The sequence below is a fragment of the Panicum virgatum genome, chromosome 9K (assembly GCF_016808335.1).
Source record: "Panicum virgatum strain AP13 chromosome 9K, P.virgatum_v5, whole genome shotgun sequence".
Taxonomy (NCBI): domain Eukaryota; kingdom Viridiplantae; phylum Streptophyta; class Magnoliopsida; order Poales; family Poaceae; genus Panicum; species Panicum virgatum.
In genome coordinates this window covers 19719110-19737031 of record NC_053144.1, presented here as the reverse complement: position 1 = coordinate 19737031, position 17922 = coordinate 19719110, and the positions used below count along the sequence as shown (strand labels likewise).

At 51.0% G+C, this 17922-nt stretch overlaps 1 protein-coding gene, 1 long non-coding RNA gene and 1 pseudogene across 2 annotated transcripts in view; all 3 read right to left on the bottom strand.

The window, feature by feature from the left end:
- Positions 1 to 4658: 4658 nt before the first annotated feature.
- LOC120650630 (zinc finger BED domain-containing protein RICESLEEPER 2-like) lies at positions 4659 to 7822 on the bottom strand. The gene is made up of 3 exons (XM_039927802.1): positions 7512 to 7822; positions 5095 to 7403; positions 4659 to 4989 (listed from the first exon to the last, which is right to left on the bottom strand). The coding sequence occupies exon 2, from the start codon at positions 7314 to 7316 to the stop codon at positions 5235 to 5237; it is 2082 nt and encodes a 693-aa protein (XP_039783736.1). The 5' UTR covers positions 7317 to 7403; positions 7512 to 7822; the 3' UTR covers positions 4659 to 4989; positions 5095 to 5234.
- A 192-nt stretch (positions 7823 to 8014) lies between these two features.
- LOC120650629 lies at positions 8015 to 10431 on the bottom strand (annotated as a pseudogene).
- A 3240-nt stretch (positions 10432 to 13671) lies between these two features.
- LOC120650628 overlaps positions 13672 to 17922 on the bottom strand; it is a 38637-nt gene continuing 34386 nt past the window's right edge. Inside the window, exon 3 of the long non-coding RNA XR_005665728.1 lies at positions 13672 to 14122. This is a non-coding gene — a long non-coding RNA (uncharacterized LOC120650628). The remainder of the gene's footprint in view (positions 14123 to 17922) is intronic.

Below are 17922 nucleotides of genomic sequence, written 5' to 3'. Positions count from 1 at the left end.
AACACAGTGAAGAGGCTAGCTGACCTAACACTGAAAAGGCTAGATTCGATGCTCGAAATGACTACTCGATGCATCTCTGTGCATGCAGACTCACAGCACTGTATTGCTGCCGCTCGGTCGATCGCGCCTAGATGCCGCCTTCCCCACTACACGCCACAGACCTTCGCTGTGGAATGACAGGTCCGTCGTCCTCGCCAGAGAGACTGCTTTGAAGGTGAGCTGGTGTGGTTGCCGTCTTGTCACATCTATTTGAAATGGTGGAAGGGCACTGCTATTGGGTCACGTATGTCTGGGCAAAGAATGCGACATTTGGGAAACCCGTGATCGCCGTGCTGAGCAGTGGCAACCTGTGATCTCGTACTCGCAGCTAGATATACTATGGTTCCTATTTTGAGCTATTCGAGTGTGTAGTTGTCATCATCGTCGGCAGGTGAGGTCTCCTGATGCTTTTTAGTATTCTAGTGACATGAAAATGTGTGCTTTTTAGCAGTAGACCCCGATGTATTTCTTAGTTCTTAATTCTTATCGTTATATTAATAAAATGTGTGTTTTTTAGTATTCTAGTGACATGAAAAGCTCCGAAAATATTAAGGACAAGTTCAAAGATTTCATAGACTCCCGGCTACAACTGCAAATTAATGGTAAAGGCTACAACACACAGAGTTAAGCTCTCAACTTAAAACATAAACAACTAATTGCAGTGGCATATGCACGCGACAAGATAATTTCTTGTTGCATCTAAACCTACCATGCCTTATGGAATGTAAAATGCCGGGATTACATGGTACTACTCTACTGAGTGCACCTAGGATATTTGCCCTTCCTAATTGCTTCGGCCCCGGTTTCCTTCGCACGGCGTGCCCTCTCTCGCTTTCTCTCCCTGTCAGCTTCACGTTCGGCCACCGCCTTACGATCCACCTCCTCCATCCTCTTGCGGATCTCTTCTTGCTCTTTCTTGCGCTTCTCCTCTTGCTGTTCCTCGTGGTTCATTCGGCGCCAACGTTCTGCAGCCCACCTTGCTTTTTGTTCCACAATGTCCTTTGCCTGCTGCGACTGCACGGTGTCGAACCACTACATAAAATCACAAAGAGGCGGAGGAGACTTTGTCCAACACAAGTTAGAATCATAACTCAATGTTAGGTCACAGAGAAAAATAGCGTATGTTCTCCTGCTACCTTGGCCCGGTCTTTGCTGTATCGCTTAGGTGGATCATATTCGTAGTTATCACACATAAAGAACCTTATGCCGTAGTCATCTCCTAAAACCTCAGATTGCGTGAACTTGCATAACGAACCGCAGAAGCACATTGGCACATCAATTCCTTCGGGTACGGTGGCTTTACACTTGCTCCACGGAATGTAGGTTGATCCTGACGAAGACATTTGCGCTATAGTGTGGTGCGCCAAATAACAAATAATAATTTAAGCAATGCACATATCGTATACCAAATCGATGCGTGAAAATATAGGTACTGTCATAATTCTATTGTCTTATACTGCAATATCAATAAGGTACTGTCATAATTCTATTCTAATGTATAATTATTTTATTTGAAAAAGTCTGTAATAGTACTCAAATTGTAATACTAAACCAGTGTTCTAAAGCACCAAATCTAATTCAACTAATATGCTAATTAAATTAAATTGTTATACAATATCAACGAATTTATACAGAAGTTACCGGTAGATCACAAGTGCGGAATTCGGCAGAGCTTCGCCGCTTCCCTTCTCCTCACCCCTCTCTTTTTTCTGGATTTTTGGTGGATTTTTTGAGGTCAAATGAGGAGGGAATGAGGGGAGGCCTTATATAGGGATGGCTGACCCGGTCGCCCGCGGGGGGAGGGGGGGCGACAGGCCCCCCCTGTCGCCCGCGGGAGGGGCGACCGGCCCCACTAGTGCCTGTAGGCTAGGCCCACTGGTCGGTCGCCCCTGGGGTGGGCGACAGGGGCCTGTCGCCCGTTGGGGGGCGACATGCCCCCTCTTTTTTTTTTCTCCAGGGACTTTGTTGCAAATTTGAAGAAGAAGAAAATTGCATTTGAGCCCTGTCGCCCCCCATAGGGCGACCGGGGTATATTTTTGAAATTTTCCAAAACGGACATATATTTTTGAAATTTTATTTTTTTTTTAAATATAAAAAAAACTTCCGACCCGACGGCCCGTTCCTCAAGCACCAGGCGTCCAGCGCCCCCTTCCCCCGACCCCGTTCCCCTAGCGTGCGGCGCGGTGCGAACCCTAGCGGCGCCGGCGCCGGCGGCACGGCGCTGCGCACGTCAGGGGCCTAGGGCCAGCGTGGGCGGGCGGGCGGGCGGGCGGCGGCGCGTTCGTGCGGTGCCGGGCGCCAGGCGGGCACAGGTAGGCCGGCAGGGCGGGCGGCGGCGCGCCGGCACAACAAACTTATAATTCATCACATCTGCATCCATCGGACCATCTTCCCTGGCCTAACATGGAAGAGCGCAGGCGCAGCGATATGTGCGTGCATAATGGAGAGCACTGAGCACACGACCAATGCAGCAAAGATGGGGGGAGGCACGGCACATGCGGGAAACACTTCACGTCGGGGCAGCGCTGTGGTTGGCATGCGTGAAACTGTTGGAGGACGATGGCCATATGGGGGACAGGAGAGGACCTACGGGCTCTAGCGAACTTCCAGCCTCATCCATTGCTGCATGCGAGGATCTGCACTGGTCACTTGGTCCATAGGTCAACCCAACAATGTACATAGGACCAAAATATACCGCTGTTACTAGTAGTAGCAGCAGTGCTATTCATGTGAAGAATATATGGACACTGCCAATGCAATTGAAGCAGTACGGAATTGAAGTTGCCGGTTAACAACAGACTTCGTTCTTTATACATGCAATAAAATAAGCAGTCATTCTCAGAGATTGGTCAGGGACATTTAACAATGCCAAGCAACCTCTTCTGAACCTCCAAGTTAATCATTCATTTTTTTGTTAACGATAATAATGATCGAGTAGTACTCACTACACTGCTGCGCCACTAATTAACTACTAATAACTATAGGTTCTCGATCAAATCGAGCTGGCAGTAGATACTAGACGCCGATGATTCAATGAGCTAGGCGATGCATGAATTTCTGAATTTCCCAGAGCCAACAAGCTGGGCAAGGGAAGTAGGCAGTGCATGCATGATTGCTAGAGTGCTATCTAGCTGCATGGAGTCCATACGCGCGCTGCTAGAATGGTGGTACTAGCTCATAACGTGCTCCACAATGCATGCGTGTAGGAGTGTATGGACCTAGACTCCCCATGCTTGTCCAATGCGTGTAACCATTTCTCCAAGCACAAGGAAAGCTGTGTAGACGATGCATCGTCACATCCTTCACGGGCACACCACCTAGTACATCATATCACCCACGCGGCCACGCCTCAGCCATATGGGTCGCGCGTTGGTGGGGCGAAGGATCCTGATGATAGCCTAATGCCGCTGATCCGCGATAGGCGTCGTCGTGTAGCTCGATCGTATGCGGCTCCGGAGAGCATATGGACCTCACCTCTCGCTCGATGATCTTGCTAGCCTTATCCATGGCGCGCCAGCACCCCCCCCCCCCCCCGGCCCTGCACGGCGCTACTAGCTCGTGATCTGATCGATCGTCCTCATCCCCATCCATCCGTGAACCGTGAATCAGCCACGCCAGGAACATTCTGCGGCCGCCGCGCTGTTTCATCGTCATCATCATCGACCAGCAGTCTAATAAGCGCTGGTGGTGTCGACGAGGCCGCGCGCAGGCCATGTGGGGATGGCGGCCGATGGGCGGTGAAGGTGACGAGCACACCTCGTGGCGACGAGAACGAACGGCTTCAGGGAGGGGTCCTGTTGGTTGTTTGATCCTGACGCAGTGACGCGAAAGAACGCGCCTCCCCCTGTCCGGAGAATGTGTTGGCGAGCGAGGATGAAGGCGACGCAGTAACACGCTAGTGGCAGCGGCAGACACTGCCTTAATTAAACACCCTTCAATTAGCTTACCACAAACCTTGCTAACACTACGGCATAAAACACACCATTGCGGTAGTAGCGCCGCCGTTTCGATTTACGGCCATTGTTTCGGTGATTGCGGATTCGGATTTTAACTGTCCGAGTTACAGTGTTGTTCTCGTTCCAGCCTTAGCCAGCTTGGCCGTGGCCGTGACCGGTTGGATTCCGAACAAAGCGAAAGCGTGCACTCCTCTGCATGCGCAGGATCTCTGGCAGGTGGGCCCCCTCCCCGCCGCAGGGTTGGACCGCCAGCCTGGCGCCACCACTCCTCTCGGATTGGACCCGATGTCTTCCGGATCCCCCGCTGACATCCGCCCTGACTGGTGGCCCCGCCCCCCTGCCACCCCTGGGTATAGATGGCCATTCGGGCTGCCCGGCCCGGCCCTAGCACGAGCCCGGCCTGGCCCGCTCTTAGCCGTGCCGTGCCTGGCGCAGCCCAATATCAAGTCGGGCCGTGCCGTGCTAGCCCACGGGCTCTACCAGTGGCCCATGCACGGGTCCGCGGGCCTATTTCGTGCCGGGCCAGCCCGCTGGAGCCCGGCACTACAGCCCAGGCCGGGCCGTCCGAAGCCCATAGTTCAAAATACATATCACCCTACTCCAAATTTAACAAGCAATCAAAAAAAAGGTCACAGATCACAGTCAGCCACACACAGAGACACGTATAGCAAAATATCACTTAAGTTAACTGATAAGTGATAACACAACTATAGAGTTGTTTTAACACTTGATCTATGTGATCAAGTGTTGCTGCCTCATTAAAAACCTTCCTAGGTAAAACTCACCCTTGTGAGAAAACCCTAGGAAGGGAAAAAGAGTACAACCAAACTCTATAATTGTTCAAAATTACATCACATTGTTTAAGTTCAGCAGACTCGTTAGTACATTACAAACAGAAGATCAAAATCGCAAAACACTACTGCTGGCCTCTTGCCTAGGCCCAGCCTTGCCCCTTGCCTTCACTTCTCATGACTAGCCATTGGCAGGGACAGACCTAGCAAACACAGACAAGAGAAGAATCAATGATCATGATTTATGAAACTGAACAATTCATAATAGCATAATCAAACATGCTCATATGAACTTGTGAAGTACTTACTCATTTCCAGCAGCCTGCCCTTCAGCATTGTCCTTGATGCCAAACTTCTCGACATCATGTTGTGCCCTTGCATCAGCAGCTTCCCAGTCCTTGACACAGGTCAAGTACTCCACATTATGAGGCGCCAAGTGTCGTCGACGCTACTCGATCACCCTGCCAGTGAGACTAAAGCAAGATTCCAAAGAGACAGTAGAAACTGGAACAGACATAACATCTTTTGCTAGTATGGACAGAATGTGATATGTCAGTTTGTGCTCATGCCACCAAATTAATATGTCAAAATCATCATCAAAGCAGGTGACAATGTCGCTGTCCAAGTAGGAAGCCAACTCTGAAACAAGAGGCACAAATACAGCAGGAGAAGATGTAGATGCAAGAGCAGTAGAAGAGGGACTTGTACCAGCAGCTCCATATATCTTACCCCAAGCATTTTTTTTACCAGATGATCCTGATATGTTGGAGGGCCTCTGCAACCTAACTGCACCATACTTGTTTTCATACTTGTTATATAGTTTGTACAGTTCAGCTCTTACCTCAGTGAAGTAATTAGAATAATCAACACCAACAGCCTGAGAAAGAAGCTGGAGAACATTATGAAATCCTCTCATCTTAGCCCTTGGATCCAAAACAAAAGCAAAGGAATACAAAAGAGGGATGTTTTGCCAATACTTGAGGAACTTCAGTTTCATAGGAGTCAGAATGCTCATGAGCAAAGGATCAGTCTCTCTGGCATGCAAATGACAAGCAATTTCAAGGATATGATGTAGAATCAGAGGACTAGTTGGATAATAAACACCAGACAAAGCAACAGTTGATTCATAAAAAATTCCAAGAAACTCCATGATTTTCTTAGCAACAGCACAATGACCTTCACTGAGTAGTGGCTCACCATTAACCAAACCATAATTAGCAGCAATAAAGGTCGGGAAAGTGCCCTTGTATGGTATGAGATGCTTGAGCATGAGATAGGTAGAGTTCCATCTCACATCCATATCCAAACCAAACTTGCGAGGTTTAACCCCCTTAACAATGCAATAGTTATGAAATTCACCAATGCGTTGGTTAGAAGAGTTCAAATAAGAGATTGCAGTTCTAAAAGCCTCAAGATAAGACTTGATCCTTTTCAAACCAGATTTGACAATGAGATTTATAATGTGACATGCGCATCGCTGGTGCAAGAGTCCACGCAATGCATTGTCATTTTCTCTGTTAACATTGTCAAGTGGTGTAGGATCAGGACCAAAATAACCAACAAACATAGGAATGAGCTTTGACATAGCTCTGGAATTAGAAGAAGCATTATCAAAGGTCACAACAAAGATTTTATCTGTCAAATCAAACTCATGAACAACAGATTCAACACGTTCAGCAATGTTAACACCATTATGTGAGCAATCAATGAGTCTAAGCCCAATGACTCTCTGCTCTAACTCCCAATCAGCAGAAATAAAATGAGCAACCACATTAAGATAGTCTTCCTTAGCATTGCCCGACCAAATGTCAGAAGTGAGGCAAACAGATGTAACAGAATGCAAGCTATCAATTAGAGTAGTACGACGCTCAAGAAAGTATTTTTCCAAATCTCTAGTAGTGGTCTGTCTAGAGACTCTAGAAAAACAAGGATTGTGAGCACACTGAATGTACTCTTCAAATGCTTCTTCATAACCAAAACCAAGAGGTAAATCAAGTCTAGAAATCAACCGGCACAGCTCTCTCCGAGCAACATCGGGTTTGTATTGCCAACCAGTGACTGAACCATCACCATTGAACTGGATGCAAGACTGCACTAAAGCAGCATGCTTAGCTTTCTTGACGCATTGCGTCTGGTGACGGAGCAGATGTCCAGTACCAGAAGCAGATCGAGCAGACAGAACATGATTATAGTGGTGGCACTTGGCAGCGATTCGTACCTGCTTGCCAGAGGGCAAGGTCTCAAAGATCGGCTCAAATTCGTTCCAGGCACCAGACCTGGCACGCTTCAGCAAGATGTTGTTGGTAGTAGAAGCAGTAGGCGTCGAGGCCGGCGTCTGAGTCGCCGACGCGACGACGCCATCACCTCCAGCACCAGCGTCGGCATCATCAGGGGCATCGACATTGATCGGAGCAACACTGCTACCGAACAATGCCTCAGCGCCGGCAGTCAGGTCGTCGTCGTCGTCATCCGCGGGCAGGCCACACACCCTGAGGTCATCTTTGACGGTGTACTCCTCCATGTCGTCCATCACGACGACCTCAGGGTGCAGCCTACCTTCGCATCAACCCTCGGCGGCTCCGTTCCTCAACGGCCGGCGGCCCCGAGTGCACGAGACCTAAACAAGAGACAAGACGGAGATGAAAGACGAGGGTTAGGGGTAGGGAAAAGAATGGAGATGGAAGACGAGAGTTAGGGTTACGGTTACGGTTACGGAATAGAGTACCTGCGCAGCCGGAGCCCGGAGCCATAGAGAGAAGAGACAACGACGGTGAGACGGCAAGGACTACTGCGAACTTTGACCAGGATTGGAGCGAGCCAGTGAGGTTCGTAGGAGCGCGAGATCTGCTCACCAGAGCGACGGAACCAGAGATCTACTCACAGGAGACGGAAGGGAAGACGAGAAGCCGGCGGCGGAGGCGGGTGCAGCCGTGCGGGTCGCCGCTCGCCGGCCAAAATGGCGGAGGCGGCCAGGTGGAGGCGCAATCTCTTGCGGTCGCGGAGCGGCGGCGGGAGCCAGGCGACGGGGGCGCGCGAGGGAATGGGGGCTAGGGTTACGGGCGGGGGTAGCCGTGGGCGGGCGGAGTTATATACTCCCCCCTCCCCTGGCCAGCTGGGCTGGGCCGGCCGCACTTTTCGTTTGTTTATGGTAAATATTGTCCTACCATGACCTAACTAGACTCAAAAGATTCGTCTCGCAACGTACATCAAAACTATGCAATTAGATTTTTTATTTAACTACATTTAGTACTCCATGCATGGATTATTTGATATATTTAATGTTTCGATGTGATAGGAGATGTGATGGATGTGATGGAAAGTTTGGAAATTTTGTGGGAACTAAACACACCCAAAGTGTTTAATCAATGTAACCAAGTGGGGAGGTGATGTTAGAGTAGCCAAGCTAGTGAGCTCACTATTGAAAAACTGGAGCCGGTGGGTAACAGAAGACTCGGCGAGCCCATTGGTGGTCGCTGGCCCCAAAGCAGAAGCTGCTGATATTGATGTGGTGCAATACTGTCCAACAGACCTCACTGATGGGCCGTTTAGTTCCCAAAAATTTTCACCCAAAAATTTTCAACTCCCCTTTAAACACATATATGAAGTACTAAATGTAATTAAATAACAAAACTAATTACACAGTTTGGATGTACATAACGAGACGAATCTTTTAAGTCTAATTAGCGCATGATTAGCCATAAGTGCTACAGTAACCACACATGTGCTAATGCCGCGGTCAAATATCTCAAAAAATTCGTCTCGTGGTTTCCAAGTGAGTTTTGAAATTATTTTTTTAATTAGTGTCAAAAAAACTCTCCCGACATCTGATCAAACTATTAATGTGACATAAAAAAAAGTTTGACGTGACATCCAAAAATTTTAGCGTTTGCAGCTAAGCTCACTGGTGGTGGTGGTGGTCGCTGGTTCTCAAACAACATAAGGTGGGCAAGAGAAGGCTCAGCGCAACTGGTGGTCGCCGAAGCGCCCTTGGGGATGAGGTATCCGCCGATCTCCATGTCCTCCGCCGCCTTGTGCGGCAGCACGAAGTGGCCCGGCGGGTGCTTCCGGAGGCCCTCCAGGATCACCGCCTTGAGGTACGTCATGTTGTGGACGTCCTCCTCGGAGACCTCTTCCTTGTCGTCGTCGGTGGCGGCTTTGATCTCGCGGTAGAGCTTGTCCTGGATGGCTGGGTTCTTCACAAGCTCGGCCATGATCCACTGCAGCCCGGTGGAGGTGGTGTCCGTCCCGGCGTTGAGGAACTCGGAGGCTCGGAGCGGAGGAGGACGATCTCATCGTCGGTAAGCGGGCGATCGCCGTCCTCGTGGAGCTTGATGTCGAGCAGGGTGTCCACGTACGAGTGCTCGAACGTGGTCTCCTTCCTCGGCTCGCCGCCCCGCCTCCTGCACTCGCGCCACGCGTTGATGAGCGGCAGGAAGAGCTCCTTGATGCGCCGCCGCAGCGCCCGCGCCTTGTCCAGCCGGGCGCGGAAGAGGTGCTTGGTGACCGACGGGAAGAAAGCGAAGACGGTCATGCTCCTGGAGATGTAGATGAGCGTCTCCCGCTGCGCGGCGGCGATGGCGCGCACCGCGGGCTCGTCGAGGCGCTCGCCGAAGCACATGAGCACGAGGAGGCAGAACATGGCGTACTGGAACGTCTCCACGACGCGGGGCGGCGGCGCGCCGGCGCGCCTGGCCTCCCAGAGCTTGTCGGCGAGCACGCGGCGCACCCAGGCGCGGGCCGGCGCGAAGAGCCTCACCCGCGACGGGTGCAGCGTCTCGGCGACGAGGTTCCGGCGGAGGAGGCGCCACACGGGCCCGTAGCTGGCGCGGGTGATGGTGTTGTCGTTCTCGCCGAGGAGCCTGGCCGACGCGAGCGCCGGGCGGTCCGCCAGCGCGGCGCCGCGCTCGACGAGCGCCGCGTGCGCGAGGCGGCGGTCGGCGACGAAGACGGAGAGGCGCGCCCCGACGCGGAGCGCCACGACGGGGCCGTGGCGAGCGAAGAGGCGCCGCAGCAGGGGCTCGATCTCGGCGGGCGAGTTGGTGAGCCACACGACGCTGCCGAGGAGCGGCAGGGACGGCGGGCCCGGCGGGAGGCGCGGGCGCCTGCCCCGCGCGTGATGGAGGGCGAGGAGGAGGAGCGCGGCGGGGACGAGGAAGAGGAGCGCCCCGAGGAGGAGCTGGGGCGCGTCCATGGCTGGTGCGTGCCGAATCGCCGGTCCCCGCGTGTGGATTGGGTTCTTCTCGCCTGGGCGGATCAGGCAGGGTACCGGCGCCGCCGGTGATGGAAACCGCCGCCGCGTGGAATGAGTGGAGCCGTGGAGGCGGCTGTGCCTGTGGGGGCGTCGCTTTATAACGGGAGTGTTCCACGTGGGGATGATTACCGTGGGACGCGGTGCGGTTAAGCTGTGATTAAGCTTCTCTAATGGCGTTTATGCACATCGCCGTTACCGTATATGGGGGCGATTTGGGTGCTTGGGGAGAAACGAGAAAGCGAAGTGGGGAGAAGGAACACAACCTCTTTTTCTTCATCAGCAAGCACAGCACCGGGTGGGGTCCATTTGGCTCTAGTCTCGCTGACGTCATGAGGGATGAATCGGCGCCATGGTACGACTATGATAGAAGCACAATACATTTTAGGAACAGTGCGCGCACTTTTTTTCGATAGAATAATTTTACATGCACGGAGTACTAAATGAAGTCTATTTTCGAGGATGGGTGTAACATTTCGCGACGAATTTAATGACGGTAATTAATCGATAATTGTCTACAGTGATACTACAGTAACCATTTTCTAATCACACAGTCAAAGACTTCATTAGATTGTTCAGAATTTCTAGCGCAGGGTTCTAAAGTTGGTTTTGTGAATAGATTGTTCAGAATTTCTAGCGCAGGGTTCTGAAATTAGTTTTGTGAATTGACTTTATTTGACACCTTAATTATCGGTCAAAATTGATAAAATTTCTAGTCCAAGCTTTCCTAGTCCAAACCAAACAACCAAACAGGGCCAGAAGTTCCAAGGCTGCTCGGATCACTGGATGCCAACGCGCGCACTTGTTCTTCGAGTCAACAAGTACTCGAACCTATACAATCATCTTCTGATGTTCATGCCGTGATTGTTGAGTTCCGTAGCAATTTTCACGTGCAAACGGTTGTACATGTAGGTCTAGGAAGGCCTTGAGCAGGAACATTTGTCCGATGTCCACAGCTAACCAACATCCAACAGTGGACATATCAGTTATTTAGTTGAGCAGGAGAATTAAGTTTATTGCAACATTTATCTTTTTTAAGGGAATTGGAACATTTTATCTAACTAGAAAAGTGTACATTTTATCTAAAAGAAAAATATTTATATTTTATATTCATAGAACACACTACCAAATTTTCTATTCTTTTCTTTTGAAATGACACAATTTTGAATTGTAGATAATAATAAATTACTTATAGTTGCTTTATCTAAGAGTACTATAGGACCCATTGGATGTGAGCCACGAAACACATGTAAATAATTATTTTGGAAATAAAAATTAATTTGTTTAAATTTTGCAATCCACCATGAACATACAGTCCAATTTTAATTTTTTTTATAATTTCTCTTTTCTTTGGGTTTGCTTCATCTTAGATCTATTATCGATATAGATCGCTTAGCATGATCTTGTAGTCATGGTGGCTAGAGGTTCATGGCGGAACTACCAAAGGGGGTTCGACTTGCTTCATGGTACTTTTGTCGAAAGGGGTGGCGTCGTGACAGGGCGTTGCCACTAAGTAGGTGGGGTATCGAGGGATCGGATTGGAAATTTTGAGTTTAAAGATGCTTTTGATTGAGATGCATGACTTATTTGCTCGTTAGCTTGAACTACAACTAGATGACGATAGGCCTAGTCATGTCTTTGGTTTTGCTATGATTAAGCCTATGTTCATGGATGAGATCAACCTTTACACATCACTCATATCTGTCAAAGGTTTACCCTTTATATGCAATCAATGCTTCATGTTAGGATAGATCCGTTAGATTAGATGGAAAACTTTAGGTGGTTCTTTGTCGATCCACGGATTGATAAACCTTGGGGGAATACTCTAAAGGAAAAGCTACACGAACCGTGCGCTTGCGGTATACAAATCGGGGCGCTAAGGAGCGTCAACAACTTATTTGCTTGTTCTTACTTTCTAACTACCTAATGATCTGAAGTTCAGTAACTAATTAATCAGATGCACCTACAAACATATCATACTGGTGGTATCTCAACTATAATTGAAGGGGATAAGGCAACCAAAGGGTGGGACGGGGGCGGGTGAATGGGAGCCTTTTAAAAAATTCACACCGAGAACAAAGCTCATGTCCCGGATACAACCCGACACGCTTCTCTTCTAACCGTCAAGCCAACTAGTGACGAACACATCTGAAAGGATCGGGTGCTCTAGCCTAAGAGGGGGAGGGGGTGAATTAGGCACTAATAGAAACTTAGACCTATGGCTCCAACTAGTTTGCACAAAACTTAAACTAAAACAGGCTATCTAGATGTGCAACTAGGTTGTTCTAGTGTGAAACCCCTATCCCAAAAGAGTTTAGCAACCTATAGCCTTTCCTATCAAAAACTATTCTATGAAAGTAAAGGCACACAAATTGCTAGTATGAAATGCGGAAGCTTAAAGAGCGGGATAGGAGATAGCAAACTCTTGACGCGTGTGTTTATCCCGTGGTTCGGTTAGCCACAAAGACACACCTACATCCACGTTGTTATAGCACTCACTAAGAGTATTGCTACTCGGCCACCAAGTCTCTTCCGTGAACACAATCACGGTCACCTTGGCCCCGGGTTCCACTAAGGAGCTTCTCCACAAAGGATGGGGGTCTCCACGTCCCCCGCACAAACATGTCGTCGTTGCTCCACACCAAGTCTGAGGGTCGATGACGTTGCCGGAGAGCTTCACACTCCAAGGTGCCGGCGCACCAAGCTCTTGTTTTGGTTCACTAGAGAATCACAGCACAAAGGCTCAAGGCCTTGCTATCACACTCACTAAGAGCTAACCTTTACACAACACTCTCAAAGTGTGCTAAGGGCTAAGGATATGATCTTGATGCTTTTGTATGGCTTGGAGATGTTCTTGGGTGTGTGTGGGATGTCCAGCAACTCTAGCAATCTTCAAATGGCCGGGGTGAGGCATATATATAGGCCACCAAGTCTTGTAGCCGTTGCTCCAACGGTCAGCTGAAAATCTGCGTATCACCGGAAGAACCGATGCCTCTGGCTGAGGTAGCGTAGGTTCTTCCGGTCACTCATAACCCGAAGTAGCCGTTGAACTCCTGACAGCTGACGCAGTGATCACCGGTTGAACCGATGCTTTGTACCGATGCATCACCGGTTCATCCGGTGCTTAAGAATCTTCTCCTGGGCGCTGACGTCATTGCACCGACGCAATACTTCGATGCACCGTCGGTTGAACCGGTCCTGAAGAATCTTCTCCTGGGCTCTTGACATTGTCTCTGGAACATAGGACGCCCAATGCACCGATGCCCCTTTTTGACCCGTCGGTTCATCCGGTGCACATAAGCTGACTTGGCTCTGCCATGGTGTCGGTTCTTCCGACAACCATCGGATGCACCGACGCTTCATGCGTCGGTTCTTTGGGCCTTGCTACGCCTATCTTTTCTTTCTCTTTGTCATCACTTGAACCTAAAAGCCTGAGAATGGTCATCTTAACAATCATATTAGTCCAAGTGTTGTGTTGTCATTCGATCACCAAAATCACTTGAAATGGCATAAATGGTGCCATGTTCCTTACAACATCCTAGGAATGGTTAGGAATTTCTCGAAGTATAGCAGAAGCAAAGATACAAAAGATCAGCAGGCCAAAATTAGCACTAACTAATTTTAAAAATGGTCAATTTAAGTGCTAACTAAGAGGTGACTGAAAAGCTTACTAGAGCTTACGAGCAGTTAAAAGCATTACTAAAAACATGGACCAAGCAAGCAATGATTGTCAAATCACTAGATCTATAGCATGAAATAGATATGAAGATTAATTCACCTGAGTGAAACCTGAGCATTCTTCTTATGTCCACTTGCAGCTGTTGATCGAGCTGCAGCTGCAGCTACTGAATTGACATGCCTGCACAATAGAGCTAATCCAGATGAGCAAACCAAGCTGCTAATAATGCAACATTTAACCAACTTACTAATTAGCAAATTCACAAAAGGCTAGCTCTGAAGAAAAAGCACATAAGTGTTGCTGCTGTAGTTGGAGTTGTTAGCTGAGACAAAACAAAAAAGCTGCTAGCTACTGAAACAATGCAACTACAGCATAAATAAATGGTACTATAGCCAACACATAAATGGTACTGTAACATCCCAAAAATTCACCAAATTAAATCACGCACTAAATTTTTTTCAAAAGTTTTTCGTCGTTGAGCTCAAATCATTTTTCCCGCCCGATCTCCCGATCTTCCGAAAAACCCGATCCCGACATCCGAATCCATCGCCTTCCCGTCTCGCCGTTCGTCCTTGTCCCGCGCGTCACGCCCGACCGGCGCGAGTGTGTGTCTGGCCGCGGTCGCCGCCGCGAATCTTTCTCTCTCTCTCTTTCTCCCTTTTCCATTTCCTTTTTCCTTTTATCTTTTCTTTTTCCTCCCTCTCTCTCTCTCCTTCCTCCCTCTCCTCTGCCGCGCCCCCCCAAGCGCCGCTCAGCTCGCCGCCGCCCTTGCCCCATGCGCTGCCGCGCACACCCCCGCTCCCGTCCAAGCGCGCGTGTGTGCGCCCCTGCACGCCGAGTCCCTCGCCGCCTCGACGCGCGCACTGTCCACGCGTGCACACGTGCATCGCGTCGCCACGCCGCTCGCCGCGCCGCCCGCCGCTGACGGCCCGCCCTGCCCACCTGCCCACGCACCGCGCGTGCAGCACGCGTTGCACGCTCCCCCGAGCCTCGCCTGACCGGCTCGCCGCTCGCGCTGCTGAGCCGCAATGTGGAGCAACAGCGCCGCCGCCTCGCCGCCCGAGCCCCGCTGCTCGCGAGCAGGAACACAGCAGCCGGCCCCCTTCCTCCACGTGCTCGTCCTCCCTGCGCATCCTTGCTGCCCGAACAATCGCGTCGCCACCGTGAATCACGTTGCTGCACGTCGCTATGACGAACTCCATTAGAGGCACACCGCGCCGCTCGCCGGCCTCCACCGGCGCCCCTCCCCTCCACCACCTTGCCACACCTACAAATAGGCCCCGATGCCGTCCACGGCCACCACAACCACCTCCGCCACCTCCAGCCCCCCCTTCCTAGCTTTGTAGCGCCGCCGCCGCGAGCTTCTCTATCCACTGCCGCCCGCCGCCATGGAGGGCCGTCCACAAGCCACCACTGCCCAAGGTGAGCGAGGGAATCTACTCCACAGGGTCCCCTAGTGCTTTTCCCCCTCTCCTTGACCACTGCCGCACCTCCGGGACGGCGGCCCAGGGCCACCGCCACCCGCCGCCCGTCGGCCGTCGTGGCCAGGCCACCTTGGACCGCCTCCGCCCGAGCTACGGCCGGGGATCGACCCCACGAGCCTCCCTGCCCCTTTCCCCCTCCTCCCGGCCGCCCCCGAGGCCCAGGCCGCCGGCGAGGGCCACCGCCGGTGACCCCGCGCCGCTCCTCTATTTTCCAGCGAGGGGAAGGGGAGGAAGAAAGGCAATTTTGCCTTTAGGCCCCTACCTTTCCTTTTTAATTCTTAAGAACCCTCTCACCTCTCAAGTGCTTTTACAAAAGAGACCTTTCTATTTTTCCTATTCACAAATAAACCCTTCCACCATATAAACTTAATACTAAATAAGCCCCTACACCTTTTAGTATGCCCCAAATATTTCTATAAATTACAACTAAGTCCTTTTCTATTCCAAAACTATTTACAAATGAGCCCCTGGATCCTTATTTAACCCTAAACCCCTCTTCGGCCTATCATTTCATGCGCCAAACAATCTCCGATCGATCTGAAACTTTACCACGCCAATCCTAACATAGTTTTGGCCATGCCATTAGGAAACCGCCCAAAAATATTACTCCTATCTCCATATCTTAATTGTTTCCGTTTCGAGCTCAACGATAAAACTATTATTTTTTTTCTTGATTGTGTGCTTGTTTGTATGCGTCGTAGATCACAGCGTGAACGAGGGAGAACCCGTCGACGAGCAGTACTACGAGCAAGTGAATGAGGACCAGTTCCGCAACCCCAAACCCGAAGGACAGTACCTTGATCAGGACTTCCCGAAAGGCTTTGAGAACGGCAAGTTCAATCCCGTCCTTTGATGCATACTTTGTCCTAGTTTCTATAAACACAACCTATTAGCCTGTTTTATAAAACTGCATATATTTTGCCTGTTGAAAACATGGTTGGATAGCCACCCCTTGATTTGTTATAACCATTCCTTGACCACCTAGATTAATATCTTAATGTGATTTGTTTGGACGTTAATCGCTGCTAGAGCGCTTAGGACATTAAACACGATACAACTTGTTTTATAAAGAGAAAATGTGTGAGTGTGTGGGAAGGAAAAAATGTGGAATTTTCGAAAGATGAGTTTAGATGGGATGGATGGCACTTCTGTGTGATTTGCCGAATGGTGTGCTCGAACCTGTGTGGTTGAGCAAGGAAGGAAGATATCCATCTTGTCATAATTAAGGACCGAGTTGGTGTGTCATCTTGCCTAACCCCACTATCGTGCAAACCACTCGACCGTTGTATGGGCAACGGCTTAGCATAAACCCCACTAGTTAGTCTGATAGCCATCAAGAGAGCTGAGAGCAAAGGGTGACTAAGAAGAAGGGATAAGCTATGTGTGACTTATGCCCTGGTTAAACCTCGGAGTTAGGTCAATAGCCCCTTAGTGGAGCCCGTGTTGGCTAGTCAGGTCTAGCTAAGGTGGATAATGGCTTTGTTGGAATCTGCACCGACACTAAGGTGATCGTTGTCGGGTACCACGATTAGGGACACCCTAATCGGGGTACTAAGATCACCCTGAAAAACGCAAACACATGTTAAGCGACTGGGCCCACGAAGGTCCACGGCCTCCTTCCTATCTAAAGAGAAAGGAAAGGACTCAAAGAAGCCTAGCACGCGGCCCATTCGCATCCCCCTCGAACCCGCGGGACGATCTCCGCCTCGCTCGAGGGTCCCCGTCGAGACCCCTCGACTGCGACCTGCATCTCCGCCTCGCTCGAGGGTAACGAATCTACCCTCGAGCGGGTAAGTCATCTCCGCCTCGCTCGAGGCCACCCCTCGGCACAAGGGACGAACGGCCCCGCTTCCCAACCGCTCGCCGTACGGAGACATTGAATCCCCATCACTCTTCCACAGTGCTCAGGACAGGCGGCGTCAGGCCGCCGTTCCCACAGTAGCTGTGATAGGAGTCCCATCCATCGCCTCCGGTCACTGCTCCGTCATCCCGGACGCTGTGGCGGCACTGTGGAACCTGCGACGCGGGACAAGACGCGCTCAGCAGTCCCCGTTACTATTCTGCCAACTCCGGTTGACCGGACTCCACCTCATCATGCGTATGGTCCCAGGCCCATCTTCCGCTGGGGAGGAGGTCCGGTGTCGCCACGGACCCCTCGAAGAGGGACGCACGTCACCACAGCCGGAGCCCCGGACCCCCCTCGAGGGGTCCGGGACTTCCACGTGCCTTCCGGACCCCCTAATGTGCACACTAGTTCTCCAACCAAGGGGTCCGGGACCGCCGCATGCCCCGCCACTGCTGGAGCACGCAAGACTTTGACCTGCGGGGCCCGCAGAATGCCACCGCTAGAGTACGCCCTACAGCGACAGCCACGCCATCTACAGGAGCTGGCAGGACACCGGCGCGATCTCCGTGGGACGAAGGACGATATCCATGACGACCGCCTCGCCAGTCGCCATGCCCCACAGTGTACTTTCTACAGTATCCGAACACTGTACCCCGCGATTCAGGGGAAACGATGACTTCCACGCCCCCACTCATGTGCGCCGCCCCTCCTTGTGACTATAAAAGGAGGAGGCGGGCTTCCTTTAGACGGGACGCTGAGACGCTTCCAGACGAGATCCATCATCGCTTACGCTCCGGCATACCTATTCGCCACCTTCAACCCCTCTTCTAGCAGAGACCTGGGAGCCTTCCTCCCTCTCTCGCCTTGCTTGTACCCCCT